A 22,589-nucleotide genomic window follows, 5' to 3' on the forward strand; every position below is an offset into this window, starting at 1 on the left:
GGAGGCCACGGGGAAGACCCAGGACACGTTGGGAAGACTATGTCTCCCGGCTGGCCTGGGAACGCCTCGGGATCCCCCGGGAAGAGCTAGACGAAGTGGCTGGGGAGAGGGAAGTCTGGGTTTCCCTGCTTAGGCTGTTGCCCCCGCGACCCGACCTCGGATAAGCGGAGGATGATGGATGGATGGATAAAAAAAAATGTAAAATGAATAGGAAGATTAGATAAGTCGAAGGTAAGAGGCATGGTCGAACCCCTCTGGCTTGGTGTGGTAATACCAACCTAACCAGCTCATCGCCTGGCTGCTGGCAGACAGACAAAAACAAACTCAGAAGACGTCAAGTTGATATTTGAAGACATTTAATCCCTGGCTAACGAGAACATGCTCGTGTGTTAGGTGCGTCTAGGCGGGCAGGCGTGGCCCACGCGGCGGCAGTAGCAGATGGCGTTGAAGAAGCGGCAGTAGCAGGTATCGCAGGGGTCGCAGCACGGCAGCGGGTAGCCCAGACACGACTGCTGGTGAGGGATGCAGCGGCGAGGCGAGCGCATGGCGCGGCCTTGCTGCTGCTGCAGCGCCGCCGCCGCCGCCACCGCTGCTGCCACTGAGTCCTGCAAGAGGACGTTGACAAGGTCACGTTTGAGCGACAACATGAGGTTTGGGTTATAGTGTCAAAGGGAAACTGCCATTTTGGGGTAATTTTGTTCCCATCATTCACAATCCTTGTGTAAGACAAGAACACGTACCGTATTTTCCGGACCATAAGGTGCACTGGATTATAAGGCACACTGCCGATGTCAGGTCTATTTTCAAACAAAAGGCGCGTAAAAGGAGTCATATTATGATTTTTTTTCTCAAATTGAATACACTTCTTTGTGGTCTACATAACATGTAATGGTGGTTCTTTGGTCATAATGTTGCATTGATTATGTTTTACAGATCGTCTTCAAGCCGCTTTCTGACAGTCGCTTCAGAATGCGCAGTTTTGTGGGTAGTCCTATTTATGTGGCTCACCTTCTTTGTTGTAGCGGTGCAGCGTGCAAGGACGGGATTGGAACTCGTGTCAAAAGATTGAGCTAACTGTTTTAATGACAGTCCGACAGAGAGGCAGGGCACGCTGGAGCCCAGCCCAAGATGGCGGCGAGGAGGCGGGGCGTGCCGGGAGCGACGCCACAATCGAGATCAGGTGCGTGGATCGCGCACCTGGATACGATTAATGAATCCTCTCACACTGTTTAAAAGGGCGGCAGCCGTGAACGTCGAGGAGAGAGGTGAAGAAACAACGACGGAACGAGACGAAGCGCATGCAACCCGGAAGAGAGCGAGAGCGAAAGGCAGAGCGAGAGGCAGAAGACGCGGGCGACTGAAAATAAACCCGAAAAATACTTTTCTTATTAGAAAATAAAGAAAGTCAACACTGCTCAAAGTCATGTCCTTCCTTGGTGGTCCCTGGAACCCGCACGACGGTGAGAGTCGTTCACAATGACATTCAGACTTTACTTCAATCAATAACGGAGCAGCATCTTCTGCGATGAGGTGGCGACTTGTCCTACCGCCCGAATGCAGCTGAGATAGGCTCCAGCAACCCCCCGCAACCCTAAAAGGGGCAAGCGGTAGAAAAATGGATGGATTGATGGAGCAGCGCCTCCTCATCCGTGGCTCACTAGTGCAATAACAACGCCGGAAATGTGTCCCATGAAAAACCGTCCGACCGGAACTCTAACAACTAATGTTCTTTCGGTGAATAATTTAAACTCACTACACCGGTATGTTTTAGCGCTTTCATGGTGAGTTTACTGACAGATATAAGTAAGAACTTTACACTACTTTAGATTAAAAATGGCAACAGCGGAGGATGAACGTCCCATAACGAGAAGATAGAGAAAAAGAAGAAGCTTATCGACTACGGAGTTGGCACGGACGACAAAGGCAGACGCGAGCAATTTTTCAGGACTTATGCAGATCCCAAATGCAGATCAGCAGGTACCAGAAGGTAAGAAAAGTTGCTTTTGCATAGTATTGTGAAACAGACCGCCAGATAATATGTCTTACCTTATACACACAACATAATAATACTCCTATGTTGAAGAACAGTACAATCCATTAAGCGGTGCAGTTTCATAGTTTACCAAAGTCCTACTTTAGTCAACTTTTGTTAGCGTTTATTTACGAGTTAGAGTGCATATAAAAAAAAGGAAAACGTGTGTTCTTGTCTTACATAAGGATTGTGAATGATAAACAACATTCCCCCCAAAAAAGGGCAGTTCCCTTTTAAGTTAGGGTTGGTAGGATTTGAGTTAGGTGGTTTGAAAGTTAGGGGCCCTTAGCACCCATCATCAGCCTCACCTCGGCATAAGAGCCCGCCGCCATCAAGAAGTGATCTTCCACTGAGTCGACAGGAAGGAGGGCGAGCGCAGGGCCTCTTTCTGCCCATTGAAATAAACAGACACTTAATAAATCATATATTTAAGTGTCAAATGATTTCGAAATTCATCATGAGTCACTTGACTACCACAGCATCACCGTCAAAAATCACTGACCCGTTTCGGACAGGTAGGAGGAGTCAGGCTGGCCCGGGGCCGCCAGGTCGTTGTCCGCCTGGAGGTTTTGGAGGTTCTGGTGGACCAGTGCAGACGAGAGCGTCAGAAGACCGAAGGCCCAGCAGGAGAGCAGCAAAGATCTCGTCATTCTGGAGTGACTGTAGTGCTGCTAAAACTGTTTTCAGTCAAACTTGTGGAAGTCCTTTCTCTTTCCAGCCAAGTCCCCTGCTAACTAGGGAGAAACCTTTTTAGTTGGAGAATAAACAACCGCATCATAACATTTCCATACTGTTCATTTCTTTGTATGATGCTATCAGCAGGGGATATTTTATATATATATATATATATCCATCCATCCATCCATTTTCTACCGCTTATTCCCTTTCGGGGTCGCGGGGGGCGCTGGCGCCTATCTCAGCTACAATCGGGCGGAAGGCGGGGTACACCCTGGACAAGTCGCCACCTCATCACAGGGCCAACACAGATAGACAGACAACATTCACACTCACATTCACACACTAGGGCCAATTTAGTGTTGCCAATCAACCTATCCCCAGGTGCATGTCTTTGGAAGTGGGAGGAAGCCTTCACGCATTCACGGGGAGAACATGCAAACTCCACACAGAAAGATCCCGAGCCTGGATTTGAACCCAGGACTGCAGGACCTTCGTATTGTGAGGCAGACGCACTAACCCCTCTGCCACCGTGAAGCCTATATATATATATATATATATATATATATATATATATATATATATATATATATATATATATAAATATATATATATATTAGGGGTGTGGGAAAAAATCGATTCAAATACGAATCTAATCGTTTACGTTGTGCATTTCAGAATCGATTCTCATTTCTAATAAATCGATTTTTTTTTTTATCAATCCAACAAACCACTACAGAGCAATACCATAACAATGCAATCCAATTCCAAAACCAAACCTGACCCAGCAACACTCAGAACTGCAATTAACAGAGCAATTGAGAGGAGACACAAACACGACACAGAACAAACCAAAAGTAGTGAAACAAAAATGAATATTATCAACAACAGTATCAATATTAGTTATAATTTCAGCATAGCAGTGATTAAAAATCCCTCACTGACATTATCATTAGACATTTATAAAAATAATAAAAAGGAACAATAGTGTCACAGTGGCTTACACTTGCATCGCATCTCATAAGCTTGACAATGTCCAATGTTTTCACAAAAAAAAAAAAAGTTATATTTTTGGTTCGTTTAATAGTTAAAAGAAATTTACATTATTGCAATCAGTTGATAAAACATTGTCCTTTACAATTATAAAAGCTTTTTACAAAAATCTACTACTCTGCTAGCATGTCAGCAGACTGGGGTAGATCCTGCTGAAATCCTATGTATTGAATGAATACAGAATCGTTCTGAATTGGAAAAATATGGTTTTTGAATCAAGAATCGAATCCAAAAAAAATCGATGTAGTTTTGATGCCTTCAGTGACAATCTACAATGTAAATATTCATAAAAATAAAGAAAAGGCATTGAGATGAGAAGATGTGTCAAAATGTTTGGCCTGTACTGTATACATATGTATATCTGACTACACTAACCATAATCCTTTGATAACAATATTGATCTTAATAATAATAGATTTAAGCCTGTAAAGCTAGAAGCAGGCAACTCGCAGTTACAACATGTTTTTTGGAAGAACCAAAAGAGAAATATGAATTCAAACATTAATCAAAAAGTCAAATTTTAGGACAGTGTTTCTTCACCATAGGTGTGCTCGGGGCCCAATAACGGGCCCCGAACCCCCCCTACAAAGGCGCCAAATAAATATTGGTTTCTCAGCTGTAGTTTGTATGGGCCGTAGCGGTACCCAGTTGTAATACACTTTCCACCACTTGAGGCAGTATTGTAATACATCAAACAAGCAGAAAAAGTCTGTAGCTATAAAATCAGAGAGATGTCTTCCATCCATCCATTTTCTACCGCTTATTCCCTTTCGGGGTCGTGGGGGGCGCTGGCGCCTATCTCAGCTACAATCGGGCGGAAGGCGGGGTACACCCTGGACAAGTCGCCACCTCATCGCAGGGCCAACACAGATAGACAGACAACATTCACACTCACATTCACACACTAGGGCCAATTTAGTGTTGCCAATCAACCTATCCCCAGGTGCATGTCTTTGGAAGTGGGGGGAAGCCGGAGTACCCGGAGGGAACCCACGCATTCACGGGGAGAACATGCAAACTCCACACAGAAAGATCCCGAGCCTGGATTTGAACCCAGGACTGCAGGACCTTCGTATTGTGAGGCAGACGCACTAACCCCTCTGCCACCGTGAAGCCAGAGACATCAGAGAGATGTCTTAAGCGCAAAAATGAAGACTAAAGTAGTGACGCTGTATTTTATGCAGTTTATTTCAGAAACATATATAGTTGTATTATTTATTATTAATTTAGTTAGAATTTGTTTATTTTAGCACTGTGTATATATATGTATGTAAATGTATTTTAGTTTTATCTTATGCAGAACCGTATTTTTCCAACTATAAGTTGCAGTTTTTTTCATAGTTTGGCCAGGGGTGCGACTTATACTCGGTAGCGACTTATGTGTGAAATTATTAACACATTACCGTAAAATATCATAAAAATATTATTGAGATCATTCACGTAAGAGACTAGACGTACAAGATTTCATGGGATTTAGTAATTAAGAGTGACAGATTGTTTGGTAAACGTATAGCATGTTCTATATGTTATAGTTATTTGAACGACTTTTACCATAATATGTTACGTTGACATATCAGGCACCTTCTCAGGTGGTTATTTATGCGTCATATAACGTACACTTATTCAGCCTGTCGTTCACTATTCTTTATTTATTTCAAAATGCCTTTCAAATGTCTATTCTTGGTGTTGGGTTTTATCAAATACATTTCCCCCCAAAAAGCGACTTATACTCCAGTGCTGCTTCTATGTTTTTTTCCTTCTTTATTACGCATTTTGAGCAGGTGCGACTTATACTCCGAAAAAATACGGTATATTTGATTAGTAAATCTTTATTTGAATCAGCCTGACCTAAGCCTCGATACTGATACTTGTGGTTAACACGGTTTCATATCAGAAAACAAGGTTTATTCGGTTAAACTGTAAGTACTGTAGTTTAGATATAATTGTTGAATATGATTAAAAATCAAGAGTAATATTACTAGTGTTAATATTTGAGTGGGATCCCGGGCCCCTATGTAGTGGAAATGTTGGGCCCCGAGGTCAAAAAGGTTAAGAACCCCTGCTTTGGGACAAGATCTCACATCAAATATTCCCAACATATCAATATTCCCGTGGACAAGACACAATAATAAACATATTTGACACATTTGGACATCAAGTGGAACTACGACATACGGAGTGGAAAAGAGAGGAGACTCACCTGCGTCCGTGACTCTCCGCCGTCTCTTTCGCTCCAGGAAATGACGGCCATTTAAAGTTCATGAGAGGAGGTCACATGACCAGCCTGGGGATGCTATGGGGGGGGTGGGGCGGGGTTACCCTCACCATCTCTGCAATGCCGTTGTGACCTTAAGGGTCATTAGAAAACTTCCTGATGACATCATCGCATCGTTTGTGCCAATTTCTGGTCGGCTTTCCACCCCTCTACTCCTGAACATGTTACCATGGTAACAAGCTCTCCTGACAACTTTTGGGGTCGAATGGAATCCCACAGGGGGGGTCACTTCATTAGGTACACATGATCAATTCAAGAGTGACAACACCAAGCACAATAATAAATATAAAAAGTGTCAATCAAAAGTGAACAATGTCATTCTTGCAAAAGCAGATTTTAGGTTAATAGGAACAGGAAGCCGACGCGCGTAAAAACACGTATTGCATCACGTGTTCTTTTCCGAGCCCATGTTCCCCTCCTAATTGTCGTCTCCGCGCAGAACATTAGTTCCGTACTCCTTTTGTTAGCGGCAATCAGCGTGCGCATTAAGCTCGCAAACATGGCGCCCGTTCTCTCAGCACGCTGGTGACTTCACCGCTACACTCAACGCAAATCAAATCAGCGCCGCCCTCGACGCTCTGAGGTCAAAGTCCAATCGGCAGGAAATAAGTTTTAACGAGAACATAATGAGGCTGAACAACAACAGGACTCGGGCACTTCCTGTTTTCAAGCTGGCTCGCGAGCGCTACTATTAAAGTTGTCATCATTTAAATCACCGTTTAAAGAAAATAAGTGAGTGAAGAGGGAGGATTTGGGGTCAGAGGTCACGGTTTAACGAGACCAGGGGTGTCAAACCCGTATTCATTGAGGGTTATGTCCCGTGTAAGAGTGAATAATATATGAATTTAAATATAGAAGGATTCACTTCATGATATCATAACACAATTAAAAAATGTGTATAGATGTTTTTTACAGTGTGGTGGTTTTATGGCAGGGGTGTCCAAACTTTTTCCACTGAAAAATCAGAGCAAGCGCGGGCCATTTTCATAATTTCTATTTTAAAAACCAATACAATATATGTATAAAAAAATATACATTTAGGCCTCCACTCAGTTATGATCCCAGGGACTCCAAAGGGTTTTGGTTGAAAAAAATTGTAAAAATGTGTCATTATTCAGTATTGTAATTTTCATTATTATGCAAGTTTTAAATCTCTAGATCAACATTAGACAAAAAAAATGGAAAAAACACAAAATATGCTATATTTTCACCCAATAACTTTTTTAGGTGGAATATTTGAGATTATATAATAATTGGAGACTTGATTTTGGATTTTGATTCATTATTATTTTTCGAGCAATGACACTTAAAAACAAATCACTTGAAAATAATTGGGGATCCAAAAGCGTTCTTCTTATTAAAGTGTTAAAAAATAAATCATACAGTTTTTTTACTGTTTACTTTTCGCACAATAATCTCGAGATCAACGTCAGATACATCTGTCAATTTTAAGTTTTATTGTTGTTTATGTTTTGTTTGTTTGTTTTAGGCCCTTCTTTAAAAAAAAAAAAAGCTCAGTTTTTTATATGGCAAAACACAAAATACAGTATGCAACATTTTCCCCAAAAATATCTCAAAGTGGAATATTTAATGTGACGTAATCGAAGCCTTGAATAGGTCAATAATTCAAAATGACATTGAATTTGATTCATTATTATTTTTTAAAGAAAGAAACAGCCTGCATGGCAGCTTTGTGTAATTAGAGTAAACATTGCAACATGTTCTTGTTACATTTCACCTGTTTGCTCTTTTATACCACTTGTTATGTTTTTAATTTTTTTCAATTGTATTCTTAACATGTGCTGTGGGGCTGTTAAAAAATGACCCGCGGGCAGCACTTTGGACACCCCTGTTTTATGGTTAAAAAGAAAATAAAAAAGACAGCTCAGTTGCCAGAGATTTACTGTAAAATGTACAATGTTTTTTTGTTTTTGTTTCCCGCATCCCCCCCCCCCCCCCAAATATTACTGGGCGCGGCCACCGCTGCTGCTCACTGCTCCCCTCACCTCCCAGGGGGTGAACAAGGGGATGGGTAAAATGCAGAAGACAAATTTCACCAGACCTAGTGTGTGACTGACAATCATTGGAACTTTAACTTTAACTTTACTGTAAATGGAAAATGTGTGTTTTTACAGCGTGGTGGTTTTTACAGCATATTACTGTAAATGGAAAAACAGGTTTTTTTTTACAGCATGGTGGTATTTTTTACAGCATATTACTGTAAATGGAAAAACAGGTTTTTTTTTTACAGCATGGTGGTATTTTTTACAGCATATTGCTGTAAATGGAAGAACAATACCACTGTCTTTAAGGTAAAAAAAAAAAAACAACTGTCAGCTCATTTGCCAGAAATTTACCGTAAAATGTACGTTTTGTTTTGTTTGTTTCCCCCACATATTACTGTAAATGGAAAAACTTTTTTTTTTTCAGTGTGGTGGTTTTTAGAGCATATTACGTATTCGTATTGGAATCTATTTTTTCCCCACACACCTAGTTTATTGTGTACCCTTTGCGGTCATATTTCAGTGTTCGTTGCATTTTTGTTGCATTTCACTTGATTGTAAAATATGTCGATAGAAAGGGGGTGTGACGTTTATATTTTGTCAATATTCAGTGTTTTATCGTTCATAGAAAAATGAAAAATTCCCTTACGTTTTTTTAAGGCAGTCTGTCATACCGTTTGTAGCATTCAATCAGACATTATTGTGAGGTTTTGTATTAGTGTTCCTAAAAATAGATATACCGGCCCCCTAGACCAGTGGTTCTCAACCTTTTTTCAGTGATGTACCCCTTGTGAACATTTTTGTAATTCAAGTAACCCCCTTATCAGAGCAAAATATCTTTGTTTGAAAAAAAGAGGTAAAGAAGTAAAATACAGCACTATGTCATCAGTTTCTGATTCAATAAATTAATATAACAGGGCAAAATATTGTTCATTTGTAGTGGTCTTTCTTGAACTATTTGGGAAGAAAGATTCGAAAATAACTAAAACTTGTTGAAAAATAAACAAGTGATTGAATTATAAATAAATATTTCTACACATAGAAGTAATCATCAACTTAATGTGCCCTCTTTGGGGATTGTAATAGAGATCCATCTGGATTCATCAACTTCATTCTAAACATTTCTTCAGAAAAAAAGACATTTTTAACATCAATATTTATGGAACATGTCCACAAAAAAGCTGTCAACACTGAATATTGCACTGTTGTATTTCTTTTCACAGTTTATGAACTTACATTCATATTTTGTTGAAGTATTATTCAATAAATATATTTATAAAGGATTTTTGAATTGTTGCTATTTTTAGAATATTTTTTAAATATCTCAGGTACCCCTTGGCATACCTTCAAGTACCCCCAAGGGTACGCACACCCCCATTTGAGAACCACTTTCTCTCTAGCCTCTGGTGAGGGCGGTCGCACTCTCCGTTCCCTCCTTCCCTGCTTGCTCTCTTTGTCTTTGTCTTTGTCTGAACTTTTTTACAACCTCTTTCTTTGCGCTGTCCTCTAATCCAAATTTCAATATGAATATGATCAGCTGGACTCTTGACGCAATTGACACAGTCTTTTTGACAAGAAAAAGAGGTTCGGGAGAGCCTGGCTGCCCTGATGGAACCATCGCTGCGGGGTACGTGAGGGACTCCTGGAACACATGGAGGATTATGTGCCTCTCAGCCCTTTCCATCGAGGACGTCTAAGACATCTACCTATTTGGAGCTGTGATCGTGGGACACTCGCTGATTGGGCTGGGCATTGCTCTGGTGTATCGACAAATTCGGAAGACGATGGCAGCCACTCAAGGGGCCCAACGCCTGTTCAACGCAATGGAAGGATTGGGTCGGGCTGTGGGAACACAGACTGGTGCGATTTCTGAATTGAATCGCAAAATGGATCTCATCTTGGAAAAGTTTGCAGAGAAGGAATAATTAATTGGAATTAAAGAAATCCAGCATCAATCAATCAATGTTTACTTATATAGCCCTAAATCACTAGTGTCTCAAAGGGCTGCACAAACCACCACAACATCATCGGTAGGCCCACATAAGGGCAAGGAAAACTCACACCCAGTGGGACGTCGGTGACAATGATGACTATGAGAACCTTAGAGAGGAGGAAAGCAATGGATGTCGAGCGGGTCTAACATGATACTGTGAAAGTTCAATCCACAATGGATCCAACACAGTCGCGAGAGTCCAGTCCAAAGCGGATCCAACACAGCAGCGAGAGTCCCGTTCACAGCGGAGCCAGCAGGAAACCATCCCAAGCGGAGGCGGATCAGCAGCGCAGAGATGTCCCCAGCCGATACACAGGCAAGCAGTACATGGCCACTGGATCGGACCGGACCCCCTCCACAGGGGAGAGTGGGACATAGAAGAAAAAGAAAAGAAACAGCAGATCAACTGGTCTAAAAAGGGAAAAAAGGGAGCATGGACAAACAGAGAGATAAGTCACTATTTTTGTCTCTTTGAAGAAAAACAACTTCATAATCTACGATTTGGACTCCCTTGAATGGCCTTGACACGGGAACGGGCTCTTCTGAAGAAAATCTCCCGAGGCCTCCTCAAAGATAGACGCATTTGACCTTCCTTTTTGTCAACAACACCTGTAGCTGAACTTTATCGGCCTCTTGCATACAAAAACATTCATCCTCTCTCCCAAAGTTATTTGGGTATATACCCACACACAGGACCCCCACTCTTGAAATCAATGCCTTCACCACTGCTTAATTCCTCTGGGGATGTGGATGGCTGAGCAGCGCTATACAGCGTCAGCGAGTCTCCTCAAACCCACCCCCTCCCTAATGTTGCAATTAGTGTGATATACGTGCCACGTCTAAATGTGTGCCATTCTATGTGAGTTTTTTTTCCTTGGACTTAGTCTGGACCCCTCCTGAGGGTCTAGCCTTAAACTGATATTTTTCTACTCCCCCTCCTCTCACCCAATGTCACCCTTTTCTCATCTTTTTAAGGAGCGCCGTAAAAATGGCTGATCCGTTGGCAGTTCCGTCTTGTCTCCCTGTAAAGCAGTGCTTCTTAACCTGGGTTCGATGAAACCATAGGGGTTCGGTGAGTCGGTCTCAGGGGTTCGACGGAGGTCAAAACACACCCGACTCATCGTGTAAATACAAACTTCTCCCTATCAGCTGACAAATGTGCAGGTGTGTAATTTGTTGTGAGTTTATGCACTGTTTTGTTTTTGTTTTTTTGAACAAGGTGATGTTCATGCACAGTTCATTTTGTGCACCAGTAAAAAAACAACAACATGGTAACACTTTAGTATGGGGGACATATTCACCATTAATTAGTTGCTTATTAACATGCAAATGTATCAGTAACATATTGGCTCTTAACTAGTCATTATTATGTACTTATTAATGCCTTAATGCCCAGGGGGAGCTCCACAAACCACGTTAAACCCAGATTTCGATCTAACAAAGGTCTTAACTCATTCTCTTTCTATGCCACATCAGTGTGGAATGCACTCCCAACAGGTATAAAAGTAAGTGCACCTCTATATTCCTTCAAAACCGCTCTAAAACAACACCTCCAGGCAACTTAAACACTTTACTAATACCCTCCTCCATTCACATCCCATCTCCCCGGATTATAAACAACTCAAATGTACTTCTAATGTATATACTTGTTCTTATGCTATGTGAACTCACTATGTTCTCTGCTGGCTGTACATATCCTACTAAATAAGACCTACACTGTTTCAATGTCCACATTTCTCTGTCGATGCAATTGTTGATGACTGAAGTACTGATATCAACCAAAGCTCATCATCCCACCCCCCGGATTGTAAATAATGTAAATAATTCAATGTACATACTATGATGATTAACTTGTGTGATGACTGTATTATGTTGATAGTATATATTTGTACCAGGAATTGATTAACGTGGACCCCGACTTAAACAAGTTGAAAAACTTATTGGGGTGTTACCATTTAGTGGTCAATTGTACGGAATATGTACTGTACTGTGCAATCTACTAATAAAAGTATCAATCAATCAATCAATCAATATTCGCCATGGCCTTATAATAACCCTAACCCTCTAACCCTGACCCTAACCAAATAACTCTAAATTAAGTCTTTATTACTTAAAATATGTCCCCCTTGTCTCCAAATAACTCTAAATGAAGTCTTTGTTACTTAGAATATGTTCCTCATACTAAAGTGTTACCAAAAACATACTACTTTGTCTAATATTTGAAAAACATTTTTTTTTTTTTTTTCACTAGAGAAGGGTTTGGTGAATCCGCATATGAAACTGGTTGGGTTCGGTACCTCCAACAAGGTTAAGAACCACTGCTGTAAAGTATGTCTGCTCTTAGTGGGACTGTGCCGAAAATGTAATTTTCAGTTCTTATGTGTCTTGTGCATGTTAAGAATTGACAATAAATAATCTTGTATCTTGAATCTTGAACACTGCCTTAGACACATTTTTTTTTCTCTAAATGTGGCCTTCTAGTGAAAATAATTGCCCAGGCCTGCATTACATTGTATTGTGTAAGGCCCTAGTGCAGTGGTTCTTAACCTTGTTGGTGGTACTGAACCCCACTGGTCTCATATGCGCCTTCACCGAACCCTTCTTTAGTGAAAAAAAAAAAAAAAAAAAAATGTTTTTTTTCAAATTCAAGACAAAGTTATTGTAGTGGCATAAAACACTGAAAGTGATTGTTCCTATAACCCCTTTGTTTCAAACGTTTGTTCCACTTGGGGCGCGGGCATCTTGTCTGACTCACACCTTTTACACAGCCTTCCTTGTCACGTATTCTTCCTTTTCCCGCTTTCCCTCCACTAATTCAAGCTGATCCAGCAGCTATATTGAAGATTGTTTTATTTACAATAATCAAGGAACAGAATACTCGGGAAACAAAATAAATGGTAGCTTATATGAAGCCGAGGTCTACAGACAGGTGAGGTCTACAGACAGGTGAGGTTTACAGACAGGTGAGGTTTACAGACAGGTGAGGTCAAAGACGGTATGCTGGTGCCCGACTGCCAATCACGTGCCCAGCGCGCTCCTGCCCCTTATAGGCCTGCGTGGGAACTTTTCACCACCTGCAAAGGGTGCACACTGACATACACACATGAATCACTCAAAAACAATAAAATAAACATAAATTCAACTATGGCCCTCTATTTGGCTCCTACAGTTATGTTTTTTTTTACATGTGCACAAAATGAACCGTGCATGAACATCACCTCGTTCAACGAACAACACAAACAGTGCATGAACTCACAACAAATTACACACTTGCAAATCATATGGAAAATTAAAGGAAAAATTGTTTGGGGTGGTTTCCATAATACGCTGATAGGGAGAAGTTTTTTATTTACACGATGAGTCGGTTGTGTCTTGACCTCCACCGAACCCCTGAGGCCGACTCACCGAACCCATAGGGTTAGATCGAACCCAGGTTAAGAACCACTGCCCTAGTGTGTGAATGTGAGTGTGAATGTTGTCTGTCTATCTGTGTTGGCCCTGCGATGAGGTGGCGACTTGTCCGGGGTGTACGCCGCCTTCCGCCTGATTGTAGCTGAGATAGGCGCCAGCGCCCCTCGTGACCCCAAAAGGGAATAAGCAGTAGAAAATGGATGGATGGATGGATGGATGTTCCAAATAAACTGGAAGTGAACTAAACAGACACGCCCCTCAGAAGGAATCAGCTGACTGATCGATGCGCTCCGCCTACACTCGGTTCCCGCGGACGCACAGACATGACTAATCGACGCAGGCGGCAGTCGCACACAGAGTCATCGATTAGGACGCGGCTGTCATCGTCTCATGCGGAAGTCGGGTTAAAAAAAGTGACGCTGTCCTCGGCAGCGGAGGGTTCCATCCGCGGGTGTCAGTCATGGTGTTCGAGTCTATGGTCGGTGACCTCCTCAACAGGTTTATCGGAGACTATGTGGAGAACTTGGACAAGTCCCAGCTCAAGATCGGGATCTGGGGAGGTGAGTTGCGCAGCTAGCTAGCTCGCTAATGTAGCATGACGCTCCAGAGCCAGACTTGGTGCACTTTTGTCGCTATTCAAAACTCTCTTCTCTCTCTGCAAATAAATCCTGGTTACAGTGAACCGTGGAGCATAAAACTCCACGCAACAAGGTCTTATCTCAACTTCGGCATTAATTTGAGCGTTGGAATGTCGTTTAATTCGGTGCAATTAACCGTTATTCTCGACAAATAATGCACCTTCCGCCAACAATTGTAAATATTGAGCGGTTTGTCATGCGCAGTAATTGCCAATATTTAATCCATTTATTTAATTTAAAATACAATATGACTCTATGATGTAAAACAGGGGTCACCAACCTTATTGAAACCACAAAGCGCTACTTTTTCGGTACTGACTAATGCGAAGTGCTACCATGGAATTTAAGTGGTTATCAAACTGCCGTTCGATACACACTTTAAATAAATTGCCAGAAATAGCCAATTTGCTCAATTTACCTTTAACTCTATGTTATTGTTAATAATTAATGATATTTATCTTTGTGGAAACACTGATCATCTTAATGATTTCTCACAATAAATATATATTTTTGATGACATGTTTTAAATACCGTATTTCCTTGAATTGCCGCCCGGGCGCTAATTATTTTAAAACCTCTTATCACTCCTGCGCTTACCAAAGGCATGCGGTAAAAGTAAGCATGCGCTAATTATTTTAAAACCTCTTCTCACTCCGCCACTTACCAAAGGTATGCAGTAAAAATTTGAGTGTGATGTAAGCTTGGACCTTAAATCCTACTGAATAGCTCTTAATCTTCTTCCCTTTATGCGATTTTATATTACCGGTATTGAAATCAGCCTCCTCCATTTTGAAAATGATGACAGGGGCAGTGTCACTCGTGATGTCACGAGTTTGACCAGGCGGTAATACTAAGCATGCGCTTATTATTTTAGGAAGCGAGTTTGACCCGGCAGTAATTCAAGGCAGACACATACTATATGCCCTGCGGCAATTCAAGGAAATACGGTAGGTTAAAATCCAATCTGCACTTTGTTAGAATATACAACAAATTGGACCCAGCTATATTTCTAACAAAGACAAATCATTATTTCTTCTAGATTTTCCAGAACAAAAATTTTAAAATAAATTCAAAAGACTTTGAAATAAGATTTAAATTTGATTCTACAGATTATCTAGATTTGCCAGAATTTTGGGGGGAATTTTAATCATAATAAGTTTAAAGGAATATTTCACAAATAATCTTCGTCAAAAAAACAGAAGCTAAAATGAAGAATTAAATAAAAATGTATTTATTATTCTTTACAATCAAAAAAAAAACTTGAACATTGATTTAAATTGTCAGGGAAAAAAAGGAAGGAATTTAAAAAGTAAAAAGGTATATGTGTTTAAAAATCCTAAAATCATTTTTAAGGTTGTATTTTCTCTCTAAAATTGTCTTTCTGAAAGTTATAAGAAGCAAAGTAAAACAAATAAATGAATTTATTTAAACAAGTGAAGACCAAGTCTTTAAAATATTTTCTTGGATTTTCAAATTCTATTTGAGTTTTGTCGCTCTTAGAATTAAAAATGTCGAGCAAAGCGAGATCAGTTTGCTAGTAAATAAATAACATTTAAAAAATAAAGGCAGCTCACTGGTAAGTGCTGCTATTTGAGCTATTTATAGAACAGGCTAGTTGGCTACTCATCTGGTCCTTACGGGCTACCTGGTGCCCGCGGGCACCGCGTCGGTGACCCCTGATGTAAAATGTATGTATAAATGCGCTATATAAAATCTAATCCATCATTATTATTAATATTGTTATTATTATAAATGTGTGTTTTTAGAAACACTCTCTCGTCATAATCAGCTGTTCGCTTCATGATTTACCGCCTTCGTATTTATTTATTTAGCCTTTATTTAACTAGGTAAAATCCCATTGAGATCAAAGATCTCTTTTCCAATATAGACCTGGCCAAGAGGGCAGCAGCAAGGTTACAATAAAAACAGTAAACAACACATAAAACATCACATTTACATAAAACTTGCTCACATCACACATGTACATACTGACAAGGTAGACTGGAATCCTTTCACCGAAGCTTTAAACTCATTCAATGTAACAAGGGTTTGAAGTGGATCGTGAAATCGACAGGCGGATCGGTGCGGCGTCTTCAGTCATGTGGACGTTGTACCGATCCGTTGTGGTGAAGAAGGAGCTCAGCCGGAAGGCAAAGTTCTCAATTTACCGGTCGATCTACGTTCCCATCCTCACCTATGGTCATGAGCTTTGGTTCAAGACCGAAAGGACAGGATCTCGGGTACAAGCGGCCGAAATGAGTTTCCTCCGCCGTGTGGCGGGGCTCTCCCTTAGAGATAGGGTGAGAAGCTCTGTCATCCGGGAGGAACTCAAAGTAAAGCTGCTGCTCCTCCACATCGAGAGGAGCCAGATAAGGTGGTTCGGGCATCTGGTCAGGATGCCACCCGAACGCCTCCCTAGGGAGGTGTTTAGGGCATGTCCAGCTGGTAGGAGGCCACGGGGAAGACCCAGGACACGTTGGGAAGACTATGTCTCCCGGCTGGCCTGGGAACGCCTCGGGATCCCCCGGGAAGAGCTAGATGAAGTGGCTGGGGAAAGGGAAGTCTGGGTTTCCCTGCTTAGGCTGCTGCCCCTGCGACCCGACTTCGGATAAGCGGAAGAAGATGGATGGATGGATGGATGAATCACATTACGAAGGTCCTGAGTAGTCAGGGTTCAATCCCAGGCTGGGGATCTTTCTGTGTGGAGTTTGCATGTTCTCCCCGTGACTGCGTGGGTTCCCTCCGGGAACTCTGGCTTCCTCCCACCTCCAAAGACATGCACCTGGGGATAGGTTGATTGGCAAAACTAAATGGTTCCTAGTGTGTGAATGTGAGTGTGAATGTTGTCTGTCTATCTGTGTTGGCCCTGGGATGAGGTGGCGACTTGTACAGGGTGTACACTGCCTTCTGCCCGATTATAGCTGAGATAGGCACCAGCGACCCCAAAGGGAATAAGTGGTAGAAAATGGATGGATGGATATTCGATTGTAGGTTATTCCAAGCCTTCGGTGCTGAAAACCTAAATGATTTCTTGCCCAGTTCAGTCCTTACTTTGGGGATGACAAATTGAAGAACATTCATTGAAAGCAGATTGTGACTTCCTTGTTTTTTGTTAAAAGACAAGATAGATAAGATGGAGTGATACATGGAATGGTTTTGTAGATGAAAACATACCAATGATTGAGGCGTCGGGCACATAAAGACGTCCAGTTAACCATTGAGTATAAGACAAAATGGTGAGTAAGGGGAGCGCAGTTGGTGATGAATCTCAGTGCCCCGTGGTACACACTATCCAGCTTGTGGAGACAACCAGCAGTAGCATTCATGTACAACACATCTCATAGTCAATAACAGGTAAAAAGGTTATTTCCACCAATTTCTGCCTCACAGTAAAAGAAAAGCAAGACTTGTTTCTATAATAAAATCCCAGTAAAAGTTTTAGTTTTTTTTACTACATACTGAATGTGCTCCTTAAAACTCAAGTGGTCATCAATTAAAAATCCCAAATATTCAAAAGAAGAAGATACTAACATAATTTGTTGCCCATTTCTCGTTAAAATGTTTTCACACAGTATTACGTCATCAAACAAACAAACAAGCCCATCCATCCACCCATTTCCTACCGCTTGTACCCTTCGGGGTCGCGGGGGGCGCTGCAGCCTATCTCACCTACAATCGGGCGGAAGGCAGGGTACACCCTGGACAAGTCGCCATCTCATCGCAGGGCCAACACAGATAGACAGACAACATTCACACTCACATTCACACACTAGGGGCAATTTAGTGTTGCCAATCAACCTATCCCCAGGTGCATGTCTTTGGAGGTGGGAGGAAGCCGGAGTACCCGGAGGCAACCCACGCAGTTTCAGAGAGGACATGCAAACTCCACACAGAAAGATACCGAGCCCGGGATTGAACCCAGGACTATTCAGGATCTTCGTATTGTGAGGCAGACGCACTAACCCCTGGCTCACCGTGCTGCCCCAATATGACACTATAAAGTAAAATGTGTCTGTGTGGGACGGCGTGGCGCAGTGGGAGAGTGGCTGTGCGCAACCCGAGGGTCCCTGGTTCAAATCCCACCTAGTACCAACCTCGTCACGTCCGTTGTGTCCTGAGCAAGACACTTCACCCTTGCTCCTGATGGGTGCTGGTTGGCGCCTTACATGGCAGCTCCCTCCATCAGTGTGTGAATGTGTGTGTGAATGGGTAAATGTGGAAGTAGTGTCAAAGCGCTTTGAGTACCTTGAAGGTAGAAAAGCGCTATACAAGTACAACACATTTATTATTTATTTACAAATGCGCTATATAAAATCTAATCTATTATTATTATTATTATTATTATTATTATTGTTAAATTTTTTTACGCACGTACAACACTCAAGACAGTGGTTCTGGGGTGGTATATCTCGGTTGGTAGAGTGGCCGTGCCTGCAACTTGAGGGTTCCAGGTTGGATACCCGCTTCCGCCATCCTAGTCACTGCCGTTGTGTCCTTGGGCAAGACACTTTACCCACCTGCTTCCAGTGCCACCCACACTGGTTTAAATGTAACTTAGATATATGGTTTCACTATGTAAAAGCGCTTTGAGTCACTAGAGAAAAGCGCTATATAAATATAGTTCACTTTACTTCTTAACCTAGGTTCGATCGAACCCTAGGGGTTCGGCGGAGCCTCTGCCGCAGAGGTCAAGACACAACCAATTCATCGTGTAAATAAAAACGTCTCCCTATTGGCGTATTATGGATACCTCCAAACAATGTTCCCTCTAATTTTCCATCTGATTTGCAGGTGTGTAATTTGTTGTGAGTTCATGCACTGTTGGTTTTGTTCTTTGAAGTGAAGTGAAGTGAAGTGAAGTGAAGTGAAGTGAATTATATGTATTAAGCGCTTTTATCTAGTGACTCAAAGCGCTTTTACACAGTGAAACCCAATATCTGAGTTACATTTAAACCAGTGTGGGTGGCACTGGGAGCAGGTGGGTAAAGTGTCTTGCCCAAGGACACAACGGCAGTGACTAGGATGGCGGAAGCGGGGATCGAACCTGGAAACCTCTAGTTACTGGCACGGTCACTCTACCAACCGTGTATCCAGTTTGTGCACCAGTAAAAAAAACATATAAATGTGTCTTTAATTTGAAAATATTTATATATATAAATATATATTTTTCACTAAAGAAGCATTCGGTGAATGCACATATGAAACTGGTGGGGTTCGGTACCTCCAAGAAGGTTAAGAACCACTGACTTATGACATTCAGTATATCAGTATGTGGAATTAAATTACAGAATTGGATTAAGCAAATAAATCAAACAATGTACTAATATGATCCACTTCAAAAAACTCTTCCAAACTAAAAGTGTTTACGAAGTACAAAGAAGAAGAACCGTGATTATCATTCAAAATTTATCTCATCCATGAAGCTTACCATGAATTGATTAACGTGGTCCCCGACTTAAACAAGTTGAAAAACTTGTTCGGGTGTTACCATTTAATGGTCAATTGTACGGAATATGTACTGTACTGTGCAATCTACTAATAAAAGTTTCAATCAACCAATCAATCCATTAATTTTCAAGATAATCTCACTCATCTCACCATATGAAATATAACTTACTTCACAAATTGCCATGTATTTATTTATTTATTTGTATTGTTATTACTTATATTGAGAATAAATTGAGAGCAGGATGTGAACAAAAGTTTTAGCAACTGCTATGTAAAGGAAAAGGGATTGGATTAAATAAACTCTGCTTCTTCCTACTCCTTTTCGAACATGTTGGATGGAGGAACTGGAAAACTGTGATGTATCATGTTGTATGCTTGCATGTTACAAATAAACTCAAGCTCAACTCAACTCAAAAACAAAAGGCAGTTACTAATGGAGCCTGTAGTAGTCGCTGTATTCCGCCTATATAGTGCTCGAAAAACATCCAAACACCTCAATCATGCTGTAAGTATATATGTAATGTAGTAACAGACACATTCATAATAACATGTCATATTTACGAATTTTGCTCATTTTAAGCATTTGGCAGCACGTTAATTTCACGGATACATTATACCGTTCGCTATTTCCTTCAACATACAGCTACTTCTACTCATGGCAGACTTCATAATAAACAACAGACATACTGAAACAAACACTTACTGTACAACGTCTGCTCTCACTGGGATGACGACTGGTGGGATGTTCATACATTCCCGTTGAGATGAAGAAATACCAGCATATTTTCGTGTCTTTCTCGCCATCTCCGGGTATAAGTTGGATGTCATAGTTGACCAACTTATTGGTTTATGTCTCACTTATATCTAAGTGAGAGGTATGATTTATAATCTAGAATTAACGGTGCAGCAGTGCACCAGCTGATGATGTCAATATAGCAGCAAAGGCTATTTAGCTCACTGTGATCAATGCGCTGCTAAAAGTAGGTCCGTAACACTAGCCCGTATAATTACAAAATCACTAATACGTGGTTAATATTCAGGTCACAAAATAAATGGAGTATTGTTGGAGGTTTAATGGCCACAATCGACGCAATGACGCCTTTAGCTTCCTTGAGAGCTGATTTGTATTTACAAGTTTAAATGCATTGAAAAAAGACGTGTGTTCGTTCTTGTCTCACAAAAGGATTGCGAAAAATTACAAAAGAAACGTGTAGTTCCCCTTGAAACGTTGCCCCATTATTCTTGTCACTCTGCTGTGAGGACACACAAATGCACACATAATTATTAAAACACAACAACATTTTTGATAAGTCCACTGGAATGTTGTAAATGTGTAACCTGATGTGACAGTCACATTTAGAAATTGAATTTATGGCTCTTAACAGGGAGCCGGATCTTGTGGAGCTGTTCCTTTTAAAAGGGCCGTTCAAAAGGCTGGCTCGTTATTATAGTTTTTTTTTGTTTTGTTTTTTTAAAGATGTGGATCAGAATATTTAAATTTTGCATGAATATTACTGTGTTGGTAAGAATTATTCTGTAATATTGACAATATTTCTTAGTTTTAACTGTACAACAGGGAAGGGATTCATATGGCCAAATTCGCTGGGTGGATCCTGCGTGAGAAGAAGCTGGTGGGGTTGGTTAATCATTTTGCAATGCAGTCTACTGAAAAAGATGAAAAGCGCTACTCTACGTAGCAATTTATGCTATGGTCAAATTTGGAGTTGCAACAAAACACATTTTAAGATATTCAACACTTGACTGCCGTTTGGTGGCTTTAGTGGATTGTGCACATCCCCCGCCCCCAGTTTGTCACGTTTCATGTGTCAGGTAAACTGCAGTAAATGTTGCTATACAAATTCCCTTCCTACTGTAAGTATTCCTTAAAGTGGTCCCACTTTTCCATGCTTTGACAGTAATATCACTATTTATTTAGAATTTTCCCTGACCCAAAGAACGTTGGAGCATTTTAATGATAAAGATTAAAATAGACAAATAACAAGTGAGACTAAAATGTATATATGTATATAAAAGAGTAAATAAGATTAAATAAAAATTAAGACGATAGAAAACTTAAAAAGGACATAATACAAATGTAAATATAAAATTGTGCATATGCTTGACATACATCAGAACAATAAGTTATAAGAGTGAATCTGAATTAAATAAATTAACTTAATGAAATAAAATAAATAAACATATAATTTGAAAAAGTATTTTTTAGTCCAGTTGCCTCGGTGAGCATAAAAACAGCTCTCAACTGCCAATCGGTTCTCATCGTTCACTTATAAGAACCGTTCAAAAGACTTGATTCGTTCATGAACGTCACATTTCTAGTCAACATGCGCAGTATTGTTGTTGTTGCAGAGAAAGAAGTGTAATTAGGTAGTTTCTTTAGCACTAACAAACCTGTATGTCAGGATGACATCCTGCTGGCTTTGCATGTTCGACACACATAAAAGCATTCTGCCTTGATGGAGCAGTCAATCAGCCCTATAAGGAACAGAAAGTAGCTGAGGCTGGTTTGTTGTCGTCATTTGAGATTGTTTTTGAAGCACATATGACTGAAAGTCATTTGGGGAAATAACAATAAGCACCACTTATTCTGTTACGCTCCCAGGGGTATGGGAGCCTCGCCCAAGTGACTTGACAAAAATGTGAAAAGACGTCCAAATTTTAGTGTTAAAAAAACATCTTGTGTCTGTGCACAATATCATTTAAATGCTGTCCTATTTGCCCAAATATTGTGTGTCACCTGCATAAAAATGTTGTTGCCCCACAGTAAATCAAATAAACTCTTTTTTTCTTCTGCATCCCCTTAGGAAATGTTGTGCTCGAGAACCTGAAAGTCAAGGAAAATGCGCTGGTAAGGCTGCCACTGCTCCCCCTCTTTCTTCTGATATCATCATCATCAGCCAGTATAAACTATCCATCCATCCATTCATTTTCTATCGCTTAAAGAAGTATATATATTTAGCTGTGATCTTCTTTCCCCCATAATTTTCATGCATATTTTTATCAATTGAAATCAGCTCACACTTACATGGACCCCAGAAAACAT

At 40.8% G+C, this 22,589-nt stretch overlaps 2 protein-coding genes across 3 annotated transcripts in view; one reads left to right on the forward strand and one right to left on the reverse strand.

Annotated features, from left to right (window-relative positions):
- Positions 1-339: 339 nt before the first annotated feature.
- On the reverse strand, positions 340-5,998 carry agrp (agouti related neuropeptide). Its single transcript, XM_061922080.1, has 4 exons — positions 5,961-5,998; positions 2,535-2,766; positions 2,341-2,420; positions 340-605 (listed from the first exon to the last, which is right to left on the reverse strand). The coding sequence occupies exons 2-4, from the start codon at positions 2,680-2,682 to the stop codon at positions 390-392; spliced, it is 444 nt and encodes a 147-aa protein (XP_061778064.1). The 5' UTR covers positions 2,683-2,766; positions 5,961-5,998; the 3' UTR covers positions 340-389.
- Positions 5,999-13,794: 7,796 nt separating this feature from the next.
- vps13c (vacuolar protein sorting 13 homolog C) overlaps positions 13,795-22,589 on the forward strand; it is a 91,668-nt gene continuing 82,873 nt past the window's right edge. For both annotated transcript variants that reach the window (XM_061875996.1, XM_061876005.1), the window contains exons 1-2: positions 13,795-14,002; positions 22,351-22,394. In XM_061875996.1, coding sequence (XP_061731980.1) covers positions 13,903-14,002; positions 22,351-22,394 — 144 coding nt within the window. In that variant the 5' untranslated portion in view covers positions 13,795-13,902. The remainder of the gene's footprint in view (positions 14,003-22,350; positions 22,395-22,589) is intronic.

Source organism: Nerophis ophidion, linkage group LG02 (genome assembly GCF_033978795.1).
Source record: "Nerophis ophidion isolate RoL-2023_Sa linkage group LG02, RoL_Noph_v1.0, whole genome shotgun sequence".
Taxonomy (NCBI): Eukaryota; Metazoa; Chordata; class Actinopteri; order Syngnathiformes; family Syngnathidae; genus Nerophis; species Nerophis ophidion.